General features: G+C 38.3%; 1 protein-coding gene across 2 annotated transcripts; it reads left to right on the top strand.

The window, feature by feature from the left end:
- The first annotated feature begins 103 nt into the window (after nucleotides 1-103).
- Nucleotides 104-10,922, top strand: otop1 (otopetrin 1). 2 transcript variants are annotated; one of them, XM_065274365.2, is made up of 6 exons: nucleotides 104-1,926; nucleotides 2,019-2,155; nucleotides 2,246-2,304; nucleotides 4,134-4,264; nucleotides 7,697-8,586; nucleotides 10,282-10,922. In XM_065274365.2, the coding sequence occupies exons 1-6, from the start codon at nucleotides 1,554-1,556 to the stop codon at nucleotides 10,450-10,452; spliced, it is 1,761 nt and encodes a 586-aa protein (XP_065130437.2). In that variant the 5' UTR covers nucleotides 104-1,553; the 3' UTR covers nucleotides 10,453-10,922. The 2 variants fall into 2 exon arrangements, with proteins under 2 accessions (XP_065130437.2, XP_065130429.2); XM_065274357.2 differs by having other exon boundaries at nucleotides 7,694-8,586.
- Nucleotides 10,923-14,825: the final 3,903 nt, after the last annotated feature.

The following is a 14,825-nucleotide window of genomic DNA, read 5'->3' as shown; positions in this document are numbered from 1 at the left end:
ACGGAAAGTGAGCTGGTTCGACGTCATGTGTTGCCGCAAGAAGGACAGGCGATAACATCAAAATACCGCGAGAGTCTGCTGTCGAATCGCTCTCGCGGTACTGTGATGTCATCGGCCTGTCAGTTTTTGCGGAGCCAGAACCGACAGTTTATTGATAAAAACTTTTTTTTGCCTGATCTTTTCTCTCTGATACTCGCAACATCTGCAGTTTGTATCTTCATTAACCAAACACATTAAGATGTTTTATTTTAAATTTATGTAACTTCTGCTAATATCCGACTTTAGCTTTAAAATTAAACTTGACTGAATGGGAATTTTTTAGTGTTTAATGCACTCAGGTTGTTTATTCTGTTTAAACCCCCCCGCTTATCCACACACAATGATTGTTTGAGCGAAAATCATTACAAAAAGTAATGGTATTTTGTGGTAAAAGTGTAGTAATGTAATTTTTAAAACTATTTTAGTATTGTTTGTGTATTAATAACTATTTGCAAAACCATGGCTTTACATTGAGTAACTATGGTTTTTGAAATCATGGTTATTTTGTGGTAACCGTGGTTTTACTACTGTAACCATGTTTTTCTTTAGCTGTAGTAAAACCATTGTTAATTTTCCGAAGGGTTGTATTTGTGATTATTATAATAAGTCAAGATATCGGCTGTGTGATGAAACTGAAGAATAAAGTCCCACTGATGACATTATGAGCTGTGATGACAAAGCGCGTGATCGCATCTGTGACCTGTGATCAAACTCAATCAAAGATGCGATAATCAGCGGAAACTGACCTGTGACCAGGCAGAAATCACAGCAGAAAACTTTAGTTTGGTTTTATCATGCGCATGTTAATCCAGGTCGGATCCATGCTAATATAAAGCGCTTTTGTTAAAACTCTGGTGTGGATCGCTTTCAGTTAATTGTAGGTCTGTCAGTAATCGAGGTCAGTGTTTGTTTTAATAGCAAAAAATCCGCTGGTAAAAAGAAAACAGGTTGCGTATTATTTGGAGCGCGTTAGTTGTGCAGATAAACAGGAAAGTTTTGCGCAGATTTCGCTTAGTCACTGCGTTACTCTAATGGATACCAAATCCACGCTATTATATGAGTCCACTGGCAACAAAGGGAAACGACCATAAAGAGCCATTGACCAGTGAAACATGAGCTTGAGTCATTGAGACGCAGTGAAGCTTCACATCTGAAATGACTGAAACACCGTAAAACCAGCAGTTGCGCGTGCACGTGGAGTTCAGGTCTAGATGGATGGATTAATGAATGGACGAATGGTGACGTTTATTACAGCACTTGGCACGTGAACGCTTCTCAGAAGATCAGGTTTGGTTCTCAGTGAATTCTTGGCATCGTCACTTCATCGATTTCCCTGAAACTTACAGGCGAACGTAACCCAATCTGTGTTAATCTGTGCCTCTTTCTAGAAGCTTTATATGAGCGCGCACTGTTCCTCACTCGGACGTATATGAAATATGTGTGGAGGAACGGCCAGTGCGTCTGATCTCTGAGAAGGACCTAAAGCGCGCGCGCACCCGAATACCATCGGCACCATGGTGGAGCACAGCGGCCTGGACATCATGTTTTTAAACAAATACAGTCCCGGCTCCTCGTCGACATCCTCATCAGAAGCGGAAAATAAATTTTTCTCCAAGCTCAAAATGAGTTTGATCAAGAAATACCCACAGAAGAACGCGGAGACGCTGAGCGCGCAGTATGGCACCAATCTGCTGTTGATCGGTGTGTCCTTAATGCTCGCGCTCGCCCAGCGCGGTCCGGCCGTGAAAGAGGAACACCTGCTCACCTTCATCACGGTACTGATGCTCGTGCAGCTCGTGTGGATGCTGTGCTACATGATCCGGAGGGAGCGCGAGCGCAGTCCGGTGCCGGAGAGAGACGCGCACGCAGGGACCAGATGGATACGAGGTGACTGACGCGTCAGTACATTTATTGGTGAATTAATGCAAACGATACACGGTGTAGGCTACAGTTGTTTGTTGATGATGTTTGTGAATCAGGTGGACTGACGATGCTGGCGTTGCTGTCTCTGATCATGGACGCGTTTCGCATCGGTCACTTTGTGGGCTATCATTCGTGCGTTTCCGCGGTGCTCGGGGTTTATCCCATCATCCATGCACTCCACACCATCTCTCAGGTGAGATAATTCCCCCTTATACACTTTGACACGTGAGAGAGAGAGTGCTGTTGTCACGCGCCTAATGTGGGAATGTGCTTGTGGTTGCAGGTTCATTTCCTTTGGTTCCACATCAAAGATGTCATTAAGAAATATGAAACATTTGAAAGGTACAAATCTCTCTCTCTCTCTCTCTCTCTCTCTCTCTCTCTCTCTCTAACGATACATTGATTTTACATTCATGCATTTAGCCGATGCTTGCTGTTCATTTTATCAGTAGGCTGTGTGTGTTTCCTTGGATCGAACGGACCTATGACCAGGGGCCTCAAAGTTTTTTAAGGGGTCACAGTGTGCACAGACAATTAAAAAGTCAAATATGGACATGTTGGCAGAAGTTTTTTAAATGGCATTTATGTTTATTTACACTGACTGTTTAATGCTGCTTAATTGCCCACTTTAACATAAGTGCGTAATGTTGATTTTCACATGTCATTTTATTTGCACTTTAAGAATACAATTTAAAAACTTAAAAATATATTTAGGCCTATTTCACATTATTAGAGAAACTAAAAATCTAGACAACTACACTATATAAACTCTAAGAAATGTACTTTGAAACGTCTTCGTACACTGGGACTAAAAATCGTCCCTGGATCTCATCTAGACCCGGTCCACTAAATTTGCGCAAACACACACACACAATAAAATCAAAACTATAATTACAAATGAACAAAGAATCCAATTAATAAACAAGAAAATTATTTTAAAAAAGAATAGAAAACTTTATATAAATAGCCTAGAATAAAAATATTAAACAGAATTAATTGTAAATAGCCTAATAGTTTATTTGTTTACTTTTAAGTTTTTCTTTAATTAAACTTAAATAAGGCTACTTACTGATTTTAAAGAAGAAGAACAATAGAAGAATAAGAATCATTATTATTATAAAGCGGAATAATTTGTTTATTAATTTATATGAGTATTAATAAATAAATTATATTTATTAAAATTATATAAATTGTATTGAATCCATTAGTAACTGATAAAAGTAGAATAACAAGTAAGAGTTTATAAATTATTTCAAGGCCTTATAAAGCGAATGCGGATTTAGGCCTTTGTTATTGTCACAACATAGCCTATTTGTTGTTTTGCATGAAATATAAAATGTCAACACGCTATAAATTTATCATGTCTTTGCCAACGGTCCATGAAAAAATATTAATTTTCAAACATTTGAAGTTCTTTGCCTCGAGTGCTTGGCTCAATTTCTCCATTAGTACATTCAAAAAATTTTCAGTAGGTTTCAGTCAATTTCTGTCGTTGAACACCTAACAACTGATTAGTTGTGCGACTTCATGCAGCGCTACACAGACTTATCAGAAGAAGATACCGCTTGAGGACAGCGTGCGAATTGTTCTCGCAGTACTGACGTCATACATCGATCCCTTTGCGCAGCGCTGCATGAAGTCGAACGCAGCTACTGTTTGTAATAACTTGATGTTGCAGTCTACACTCTTGTTTAGCTGTCAGTCTCGCAGGTGCGTTAGATTCTTTTGTCCAGTGAGTCAAATGTATGAAGTTTGACTAACACAGCAAGTAAAATAGTTACATTTACTAACTTTTAACATGTTCACAAAGGCAGCCCACCGGGAATCTCCTGGTTGTCCTGATAGCCAGTATATGCTTGTACACACTTGTAAACTTTTTTTAAAGGGATAGTTCACCCAAAAATGAAAATTCTTTCATCATTTACTCACTCTCATTTTGTTACAAACCTGTATATATTTCTTTGTTGTGATGAACACGAAGTAAGATCATTTGAGGAATGTTCGAAATTAAACTGTTCATGAGCCATTCACTTCCATAGTATTCTTTATCCAACTATGGAAGTGAATGGGGCTGACAAACGCTTTGTAACAAGATGAGAGTTTTTTGGGTGAACTATCTCTCTAATAATCTTTATGGCCTCTGATGTGTATAAGGTGTTTGTGTTGATCAGGTTTGGAGTGATTCACGCTGTCTTCACTAACCTGCTATTGTGGTGTAATGGAGTGATGTCAGAAGCTGAACATTTTCTAAACAATCAAAGGAGAAGATTAACTGCGCTGGGATACACAAATTACACTCCAGGTACAGTGTATGTGTGTGTGAACAATACTGTTTCAGGGGCCGTTTCTCAATCCGAAGGCTGCAGCCTCCGGAGGTTGCATATGTAGGCATCAAGACTTGTTCCAGAATAATTACAATTATTATTAACAAAAATAGGCATGCATATGCAACCTCCAAAAGCTCCAGGCTTCGGATTGGAGTATAGCTACTGGTACACTCTGGTGGGCGGTGCTGATGCCTGGTTTGCTCCTCCCTCTTCTCATGGACATTCAAGCAGATGCTACAGGTGTATGTGGTGTAATCTAAGAATTTAGATAATTTTGGTTTGATTGGATATAACTTGGCTGTATATCAAATCACGCAGATATGTTTCTATACATGAACTGTTTTGTTTGATTGTGTTTACAATTTTAGCAAACCATATAGAAAGTTAACATAAATGTGTTCATACAGACTGCTAACAAAATACCATGCAAAGCAAAAAAACAGTGTTAATAAAACATACCTCATTTTTTAAATTCCATTTTCATTGTTAATGTCACCATTGCACTGTAAAAAAAAGTGCAGCATAAAGTTAAAACCACTTGGTTTTGCAAGTCACTTTATCCTGCTCTTTTAAGTTTTTGCTTGTGAAAAGCTGACATAACTAATAAGATCAAGTTGAAATTTTTTAACTTTTTTTTAAGTTAAAGTCACAAAAAAATACATGTTGATTTGACAAAAATGCTGCATATTTTTTGTAGTGTGGATGTTCGAGTGGGTAATGAAATGAACCTGTAGGTGGCACCAGAGAGCCAGGAAACATTCAGCATGTTTTTCTGCATTAAAACTTTTACTTATGTAGGCTTTTTCTGTCTGCGAAACATCTCAATATCTAATTTTAGTTTCAAAGATTTTAGACAAAATAAAACTTAAACAACTTTTTTAGTTTTATTATAAAGCCTTTCACTTTCAAACACCCTTACGAATTTCGCAATGTTTTTTTGTGGTAAACATTGGCTGCCGTTGACTTTTTTTGAGGGCTCACAATGCGAAGCTTGTCCAACATGTATTTTGCCTGTCATGTAGAAATATGTGTTCGGCGCATCATGTAAACTTATGTGCATCACGTATCATGTCAAAATACGTGTCTTCTGCAGACACTTCAAACAGGTTCATGATAACGCTCACATTTGTCAGATCCTCGCTTAAAGGAGCATTTCACCCATAGAAACATTAATCTTTATTGAAAGTGTGTCATATTTGTAGTCGAAATGTAACATACATTTAGAATTTGGTGCCTATTTGACCAAGAAAAGGGGTGTTTGTAGTCTCACTCTCTCAACAAAGATATAGGACTTTCTTCTTTCAATGATGCAAAATGATGATTTTTACATCATTGAAAGAAGGAAGTGCAACACTGAAATCTGTATTTTTCCTGTCTCAGCGGCAACTGAGGAAATGATGCATGACCATTCAAAAACATGACTGGGGTTCTAACAATACAAAGTTTAATGCAAATGGGTGAAGTGTCCCTTTAAAGGGATAGTTCGGCCAAAAACGATATTAAACCCATGATTTACTCACCCCCAAGCTGTCCGAGTTGCATATGTCCATCATTTTTCAGACAAACACATTTTCGGATATTTTAGAAAATATTTTATATCTTTCAGTTGATTAAATGTAATGTTACGGGGTCCAGCAATAGTCCACGACCTTCAAGTCCAAAAAAAGTGCGTCCATCCTTCACAAATTAAATCCAAACGGCTCCAGGATGATAAACAAAGGTCTTCTGTGGGTAATCTGTGCGGTGTTGTTGTAGAAATATCCATATTTAAAATGTTATTAACGTTATAAACTACCTTCCGGTAGCGCCGCCATCTTGGAGTGATCCGCATTCAGGATGAGAGCTTACGCAGCGTACAGAGTTTCTCTGCTGCTGCTCTGTGCCCCCGCCCTCCGAATTTGTCATACGTCACTAAGAAAAGTGCGTACACTTACGCTAATACTCTCTCCTGAGTCTAAGATGGCGGCGCTACCGGAAGGTAGTTTATAACGTTAATAACATTTTAAATATGGATATTTCTACAACAACACCGCACAGATTACCCACAGAACACCTTTGTTTATCATCCTGGAGCCGTTTGGATTTAATTTGTGAAGGATGGACGCACTTTTTTTGGACTTGAAGGTCGTGGACTATTGCTGGACCCCGTAACATTACATTTAATCAACTGAAAGATATAAAATATTTTCTAAAATATCCGAAAATGTGTTTGTCTGAAAAACGATGGACATATGCAACTCGGACAGCTTGGGGGTGAGTAAATCATGGGTTTAATATCGTTTTTGGCCGAACTATCCCTTTAATCTCGTGTGTAATCAGAGTTTAGCGTCTCTTTTATCATAAACCCTTTCGATGCGTATGCTGCAGGCACGTATTTTGAATATATGCGCATGATGCACATAGGTTCACATGAAGCAACAAACACATATTTTAAATTTGCGCCCCTCGGAAGAGACGTCACCGGCTGCCACTGGTGGTATAAGTGTAGTAACATTTCGCTTGGCATGTAAACACCTTAACCGGCTTTCTCGCAATTTTGTTCATGTGCGCATCAGTGATTCGCGGGTTGATACAAAATGAGTGGGTGCCCGCGGTTACGATTCATCCAAAAATATTTTTTATGATATTCAGGTCGCGGTCGGGTCGTTTGAAATAAAGATGCCAAGTAACTATTTTAAACAATTACTGCTTTGAAAAAAATGCGGGCCAGGAAGCGGGTCGGGTACAATGTATTTTTTTTGTAGTCCGAGTTGCGGGTGGGTTAGTTGTAAACGTCGGTCGTGTGAGGGTTGTTAAAACATTGACCCGCGCATCACTGGTGTCTCCACGTGTGAAAGATAAACGTCACATGCGGAAGTAATTGCAAAGCAACACGTAAAAGTCTCCGCTCGACTTGAGCTTTTTGAATGACTATTACGTTCTATAGGTGGTGATGTCACTGCCTGCTAGAAACCTGACGGATCTCAAAGTCCCATGTAATCGCAGTTGTCTGCATAGCCGGTTTATTGATTCGCATGTAAACGCATGAAAACCGTTTTCTACAAGAAACAGATTTTTGATAGTTATCGGCTTATTCTGTGCATGTAAATGCGCTCATTGTTTGCAGCAAATTTTTTAATTTGCAACTTTTTTATTTGCAACATGACAAGTAGAAATGGGAAAATAGCAAAACAGAGTTGTCATGTTTTTAAGCATCTTGCTTTAAAAACAATTCAGATTTTATCCAACAAACCTCAGTGACGGTTCTTCTTCATTAGGTCTTCTTTTGAGAAATCTGGGAACTTCTTATTACAATTTTGGTTTTGAGGTGTCTCCCAGCAGAGATGTTTAGAGATGCCCACTGACCTTATCTGTTATAAAGAGTTTAAACTGATGTCTCTCTCTCTCTCTCTCTCTGTCTGCAGCAGAGCCAGAGCATAATTGTAACTGCAGCACAAGTATGTGCTCCATGTTTACCTCCAGCCTCTACTATCTGTATCCCTTCAACATCGAGTATCACATTTTTGTGTCGGCGATGCTGTTTGTCATGTGGAAGAACATCGGTCGCACCCTGGACCACCACAACAACCGTAAGCGGCCCTCGACTCGCACCTCGATTCTGCTGCTTGGCCCGATCCTGGGTCTGCTCGCGCTGGCCAGCTCCATCACGGTGCTGGTGGTGTACCTCATCCACGTTGAGAAGTCCTCGCAGACACGTGAGGCGGCCGTTTCCATGTTCTACTGCTACGGGGTGGTGATGATGGCCTGCATGTGCGGAGCCAGCGGAACCGGACTGCTCATTTACCGGCTGGAGGACTGGCCGATGGATACGGGGAAAAACCCTTCCCGCCAGCTGGACTCGGAGCTGTTGATGGGGTCCTCGTTGGGTTCATGGCTGATGTCGTGGTGCAGCGTGCTGGCGGTCGGAGCGAGTCAAAGTTCTCCGAGCTATCGATGGACGTGTCTGGCCTACTCGCTTCTGCTCATTTTGGAGAAGTGCGTCCAGAACCTCTTCATCGTAGAGTCCCTGTACCGCAGATGCAGAGAACATGTGGGGAGCGAAGACTGTCCTGGAATGGTGCCCGAGATCTTCTCTGTCACAGGGTCGATGGTTCCCCCGTACGACGGCATCGTAAACCGGGCATACGAGACGCAGGACAAGTGCTGCGCTTCACTGGAGGGGGAGCAGCCCAAGAAACGGCAGGTGTGCAGCAGGAATAATTCACTTCCTGTCGGAAAAAGCCTCAATGTGACACCTGGAAGAAATCGACAGATTCTGAAGAACATCACCATCTTTCTCTTCATGTGCAACATCTCGGTAAGAAACCGTAACTATGCTTGTGTCCCCTAAAAATTTGACACTAGCAGAAAGCTCAAGTCACACAAACATCAAAGTCTTTTAGTTTAATGTAGTGATGACAACATGCAACATCACAACACAACATCGAACATTCACCTGATGGTTATTTGACTAAAATTTGCCTGAATTTCTGTATTATTTTGATATACACATAAATGACACATAACCCCGGATTTTCACCAACTGAGGAACGGCTGCGGATCCAATCGGTTTCCATTCAAGTCAATGTGTGTTTTCCACTGACTGTGTTCCGGAGCCATGACTATATCGCGTGATCATACCTGAATTCGCGAGATCTCGTGTTGTGATCTGGGCTGGTCCAGCAAAACGTCATAATGTCACAATGGGCAGAGACAGAACTAAATATCGCGCGATCATCACGTGAATTTGCGAGACCTCATGGGTCCTCGTCACTTCAGCATGCAGCCGCTCTGCAACAAATACGGAACTGGTGGGTATTGGCGGAGTGCGGAGCCTTAACGCAGCAGAGCCGATCTGCAGCCGCTCCGCAGTTGTTGGAAATCGGGGGAAACACGTTCATTGACGTTATATCAACATCAGAGGCCTCATTTATAAAATGCAGTGTACGAAACGTCCTAAATCTTTACTCACGATCATCTCTCAAAAGCATACGACTCACTTTCAAGCCTCGTTCAGACCACCAGTGACATTCGCGCTGTGTGTTACCCGTCTCTTTCAATGAGGCGTTTCTAAATCTGGTTGTCATGAACAAATGAGTACCCTCCACTCCAGTAACTGACAATAGAAGGATGACGTGAAATCCACTGCTACGCTTCCATTGGTAGTCACTCCCGAAAATCGCTCATCATTTGCATAGTTCAACTTTTTTGATCTTTCTCGCATTGAGTTTGGTTTCTCGCCAACGGTCACTTTAGCTCGTGTCACCAGAAGTCGCCAAGCTTCCATTGAAATTAATGAGATTGCATTGCTCTGCTACTGCTAGTCGCTGGCGGTCTGAATGGGGTGTCAAGGTACATTCACATTATAAGCGACATTGTCGCTGTGTGTCGCTCGTCACTTTCAAAAGAGGCGTTTCTATATCTGGTTATCATAAACAAATGAGTAATGTCCACGAGAGACAATGACGTGAACTCCCCTGCTTTGTTCTCATTGGTAGTCGCTCCCAAATGTCACTCATAATTTGCATAAAGTTAAACATTTCTCAACTTTGTCGCGCGACTGGACACGCCCATCCAGCCGTCAACGGTCACTGTCGCTCGTGTCCCCGGATGCCACCGAGCTTCCATTGAAATCAATGAGATTGCGTCGCTCTGCTACTGCTAGTCGCTTATAATGTGAATGTACCTTCAGACGTAAATCTATAAATCGCAAATGAGCTTGAAATTGTGTGCAGCTGAAAAGTTGCAGATTTCCACCTTTAAACACCTGTCAAGGTTTAAATCATTTTCTTGCAGCAAGAAAACCTATTTTCTAAAAACCTGCAGCAGACCCTGATTAAGCACTTTTTTGTGGATTGTTGTGGATTTTTGCGTACGCACTCTTTACGACCAAATCTGTGTGTATGCACATGTTATAAATGAGGCCCCAAAAGTTTGGGTTACATTGTATTTGTATGAGTGAGAAATGATTCCCACTGTACAAAAGATTTGACAGCTTGTTTATTTTCTTTAGCTTTGGCTGCTACCGGCTTTCGGCTGCCGTCCGCAGTACGATAACCTTCCGGAGCAGGAGATGTTCGGCTTTAGCGTTTGGAGCACCGTGCTGAATGTGGCCATCCCTCTAAACCTCTTCTACCGGATGCACTCTGTGGCGTCTCTTTTTGAAGTTTTCCGGAAGGTTTGAGCGTGTTGAGGACAATGAGCATTCTCGTATCTGTCTGTTTTTGGTGCTTAAAAATACTGTATATATATATATACACACATGTAGTCAGGCTGCAGAGACGCACACTCTCATTCAGAGTTCATTCATAATGATTGACGTGTGTGTGTGTAACGAGCCATAATGAAGATCAAATCAGGTTCTCATGGTTTCATTGGCTGTTAACAGACTCTTAATAACTGGACTTTGAAAGATTAAACCTCAAGCCATGAAGTTTCCTCACCACCCTTATATATGTTTACATACCTAAACATCCACTGAATTCCACAGAATCATATTTAAATATCCCCTGCAAATATGAGCAGAAATGTAGTTAAAAGATAATGGAAGATAGTTCTCATATTGAGTTATTGAATGTTGACAATATAATCAATGATCATAAAAACTTGTCTGTACCACAATATGTTTGCAATAAAATGTACATTTTCTTTCTCCATTCTATTCAATATTCTCAGTGATTAAACTTGCATAAATCAGCATTTATGTAAGGGCAATGAAATAACATTGTGTAGAAATCCTGTAAATGGAGTTCAATTTTTAATGTTGCTTCATAAGGAAAATAAATGCATTTAATAAATGTTTATGAACATGAATGATTATGGGATGCAGTTAGACATTTCTGAAGTTTCATGAAGTTCAGGTAAATTCAGGCTTCTTTTATGTATTTACACAACATTAAAACAATATATAACATATTTAAAACAGTAATATGTCTTCAGTAATGTGTGTTTCTCATTTTAACACACTTGTGTTTTTGAAGACAAAGGTAAGAAATTAGATTTTATTTAGGTGGGATGCTCAGGTGGGACTTCTGATTGAAATAAGGGATTCCCGGGTTGGCAGAAAGTGAAAGGTTTATGATGGGATGGTTCAGCTACATCTAAATTCAGATGTTTGCGATGTTCTCCAAATAATAAATAAATAAATTGACAATAAAAACTATTTTGGTGTCACTTTGCCAAGGCAAAATGATTGAATATTTTATCTGCCTCTCAGTCTGTCTGGAACTTTACTTGTGTGTCTCATTAAATTAAAACGACTCATCATACTGTCATTGATAGAAAGAAATCTCTTTAGATGTTTTATACCAGCACTGATTTTTAGATAAACTGTAATTATTAAAATTATTTCTTTTTCAGATCTGTGCATTATACATCTGGTTTCACATTTGTGCAGTTGAGAGCGGGGCATAAAGTAACGCTATTTGGCTTTGAAAAAATCATAAAAAAATTTCTCTGCTACAAATGAACAATTAAAGTTTGTTTGTGAGACCTGCCATTATCGTACAATTACACTGAAACTGACAGGAGTGCAAATGTGACAACTTACCCCATAGGTAATAACTTACCTCTAATTGTAACAAACAAAGTTTTTGTTACACCTGTTAAAAAAATTGTTTAAATAATTCAATAAAACAAAAATAATTCAATCAAATTAATTTGCTAAACATCCAATTGACTTTCTCACAATGTTTAAAACAACATAACGACAGAATGGTTATTCCCTGAAAGGGATAGTTCACCCAAAAATTCTCTCATGAATTTCTTACTCTAATGTAGTTACAAACCTGTGTTAATGTCTTTGTTCTGATGAACACAAAGAAAGATATTTCAAGAAATGTTTGTAACCAAACCGATCAGAGGCCCATTGACTTCCATAGTAAGAAAAAAGAATAATATGGATGGGTCCCACTGAATAATTTGGGTCAATTGGTAAGCTTCACAGTTTCATCATATTTGTCTTGAGTGTTTTCTGGTGTGTAAACAGTGAAGGTGTGTGTGTGTGTGTGTGTGTTCAGTTTCCTCTCTGTTGAAGTCTGTCACGCTCTGATTGAGTGATTTCAGCAGTAATATCTGTGTCAATGAGAAACACAGACACATCTGTACACTGCAAAAAATGACCTTCTTACTTCGTATTCTGTCTTGTTTTCAGTACAAATATTTAAAAATGTCTTATATCAAGATGCATTTTCTTGATGAGCAAAATGATCTAAGAAAATAAGTCTAGTTTTTAGACAAAAAATATCAAATTTAAAAAAATAAAAAACGCTTAATTCAAGTAAAATTTTCTCAGCCCACTGGCAGATATTTTTGCTTGTTTTAAGCACAAATTCACTTAAATTGTATAATCTTCATCTTAAAACTACACTTATTTTCTTAGGTCATTTTGCACATCAAGAAAATACATCTTGATTTAAGAATTTGTAGATATTTCTACTGAAAACAAGATAAAAAAACTAAGAAAATAATTTTTTTGCAGTGAAGTAAACTGCAAAACTTGATTTTCAAGAGAAAAATTCTTAGTATTTTTGTCTTGTTTTCAGTACAAATATCTAAAAACTCTTAAATTAAGATTGATGAGCAAAACGACCTAAGAAAATAAGTCTAGTTTTTAGTCCAAAAATATCAAATTATGTGATTTTGTGCATAAAACAAGTACAAAAATCTGCCAAAAATTTGAACATTTTTCTTAAACACTAAATTGAAGAAAAATTTGGCAGATTTTTTGCTATTTTTATCTACAAATTCACTTAAATTTGATATGTTTTGTCTAAAAACTAGACTTATTTTCTTAGGTAATTTTGCTCATCAAGAAAAAACATCTTGATTTAAGAATTTTTAGATATTTGTACTGAAAACAAGACAAAAATACAAAGTAAGAAAGTCATTTTTTGCCGTGTGTAATGAACATTTTTCATTGTGTGTGTTTTTCTTTTTGAACTGGAATATTAAAAATGAACAAAGTGTGCCATCATATAAATATTTGGGTGTATGTGGACGCTAATTTATAATGGAGTACACATATATTATCTCTGCTGTAAACCAACAAATATCTAAAAATAAGTAAATCAATATGTATTTTCTTGCAAAATGACCTAAAAAAATAAGTCTAGTTAAAAAATATAGTTCTTAAAACAAGCAACAAAATCTACCAATGGGATAAGATTTTTTTCTTGAGTTTTTAAGTGTTCAAGAAAAAAGTTAACTTATTTCAAGATTTTTTCTTACCCCATTGGCAGATTTTTTGCTTGTATTAAGCAAAAATTCACTTAAATGTGATTTTTTTTGTCTAAAAAGTAGACTTATTTTTTTAAGTAATTTTGCTCATCAAGAATATGCATCTTTTTAAATATTTGTACTGGTCAATAGAGGGCGATAGAGGGTGCTGCTCTTCCTTGGCCACAAAACACACAATGAAAAATAAATTATATGAGTTGTTATTTATGTGACATGATATAATAGAAAATCATGTGTGTGAAATATATGCTTTCCTTGCCATTTGTTTTGCCACTCATGTCTTAAACTCATTGCTGCGCTTGAGCTGCCTGAGGCAATAGCAAGGGTCTCTGTAGAAATCCAAGCCAAGCACAGATTTAAGATATAAAAGGATCTATGAAATTGGTGAAATTTAGCCAATCAGCGTTGTGAAATCGAATCCGAGAAGAGCAATTTTTCATATGGTGTTCTGTTTTGGTATGTTGTGTTACGCTATGGCAAAATATGTTGTGTTTCGTTTGGGCAACATGTTGTGTTACGTTACGGCATAATATGGTATGTTACGTTACGGCAACGTATGTTGTGTTATGTTAGGGCAATGCATGTTATGTTATATTATGGCTATGTTTGTTGTGTTACGATAGGGCAACGTATGGTATGTTACATAAGGGCAATGTATGTTGTGTTACATTATGGCAACATATTTTGCGTTACATTAAAGTCCCATTTTTCCTGGTATTTTTCAAACTTTAGAGCATAAATAGTACCTGCAAAATGATAAAGCTCAAAGTTCAATGCAAAGCGATATATTTTCTTTAATAAAATTCTCCTTTCAAAGCTACAGCGAACAGCCGGTTTGGACTACAGGCCTTTACTTCCCGGTTAAAAGTAATTTTTCTCATCAAGAAAATGCATCTTGATTTGAGTATTTTCAGATATTTGTACAGAAAACAAGACAAAAATACCTAGTAAGAAAGTCATTTTTTGCAGTGTAAGAGAAGGGGAATGTTGTGTGAAGTATGTGTTTGAGGTAGGCTATATTGTCATTGTTACAGTGAATTATTGTAAGAAAGAAAACACTGTGGGATGTAAGACAAATTTTGGAACAAATTTCAACAATAAAGTGTAATTGAACCCTAATAAACACTGCTATAGTTCAGGAATAAAAACACTGATCACATTTAACACCCCATACACTTGGGCATGTTGTCACAACGAATATGTGTCGTCTACGTAAAGGGGCCATGGCATGAAAATCTGACTTTTTCCATGTTTAAGTGCTATGATTGGGCTCCCAGTGCTTCCATCAACCCAGAAAATGTAAAAAGATCAACCCAGTAA

The sequence above is a fragment of the Paramisgurnus dabryanus genome, chromosome 16 (genome assembly GCF_030506205.2).
Source record: "Paramisgurnus dabryanus chromosome 16, PD_genome_1.1, whole genome shotgun sequence".
Taxonomy (NCBI): domain Eukaryota; kingdom Metazoa; phylum Chordata; class Actinopteri; order Cypriniformes; family Cobitidae; genus Paramisgurnus; species Paramisgurnus dabryanus.
The sequence above is the reverse complement of the archived record's forward strand: the minus strand, read 5'-3'. Positions and strand labels throughout refer to the sequence as shown.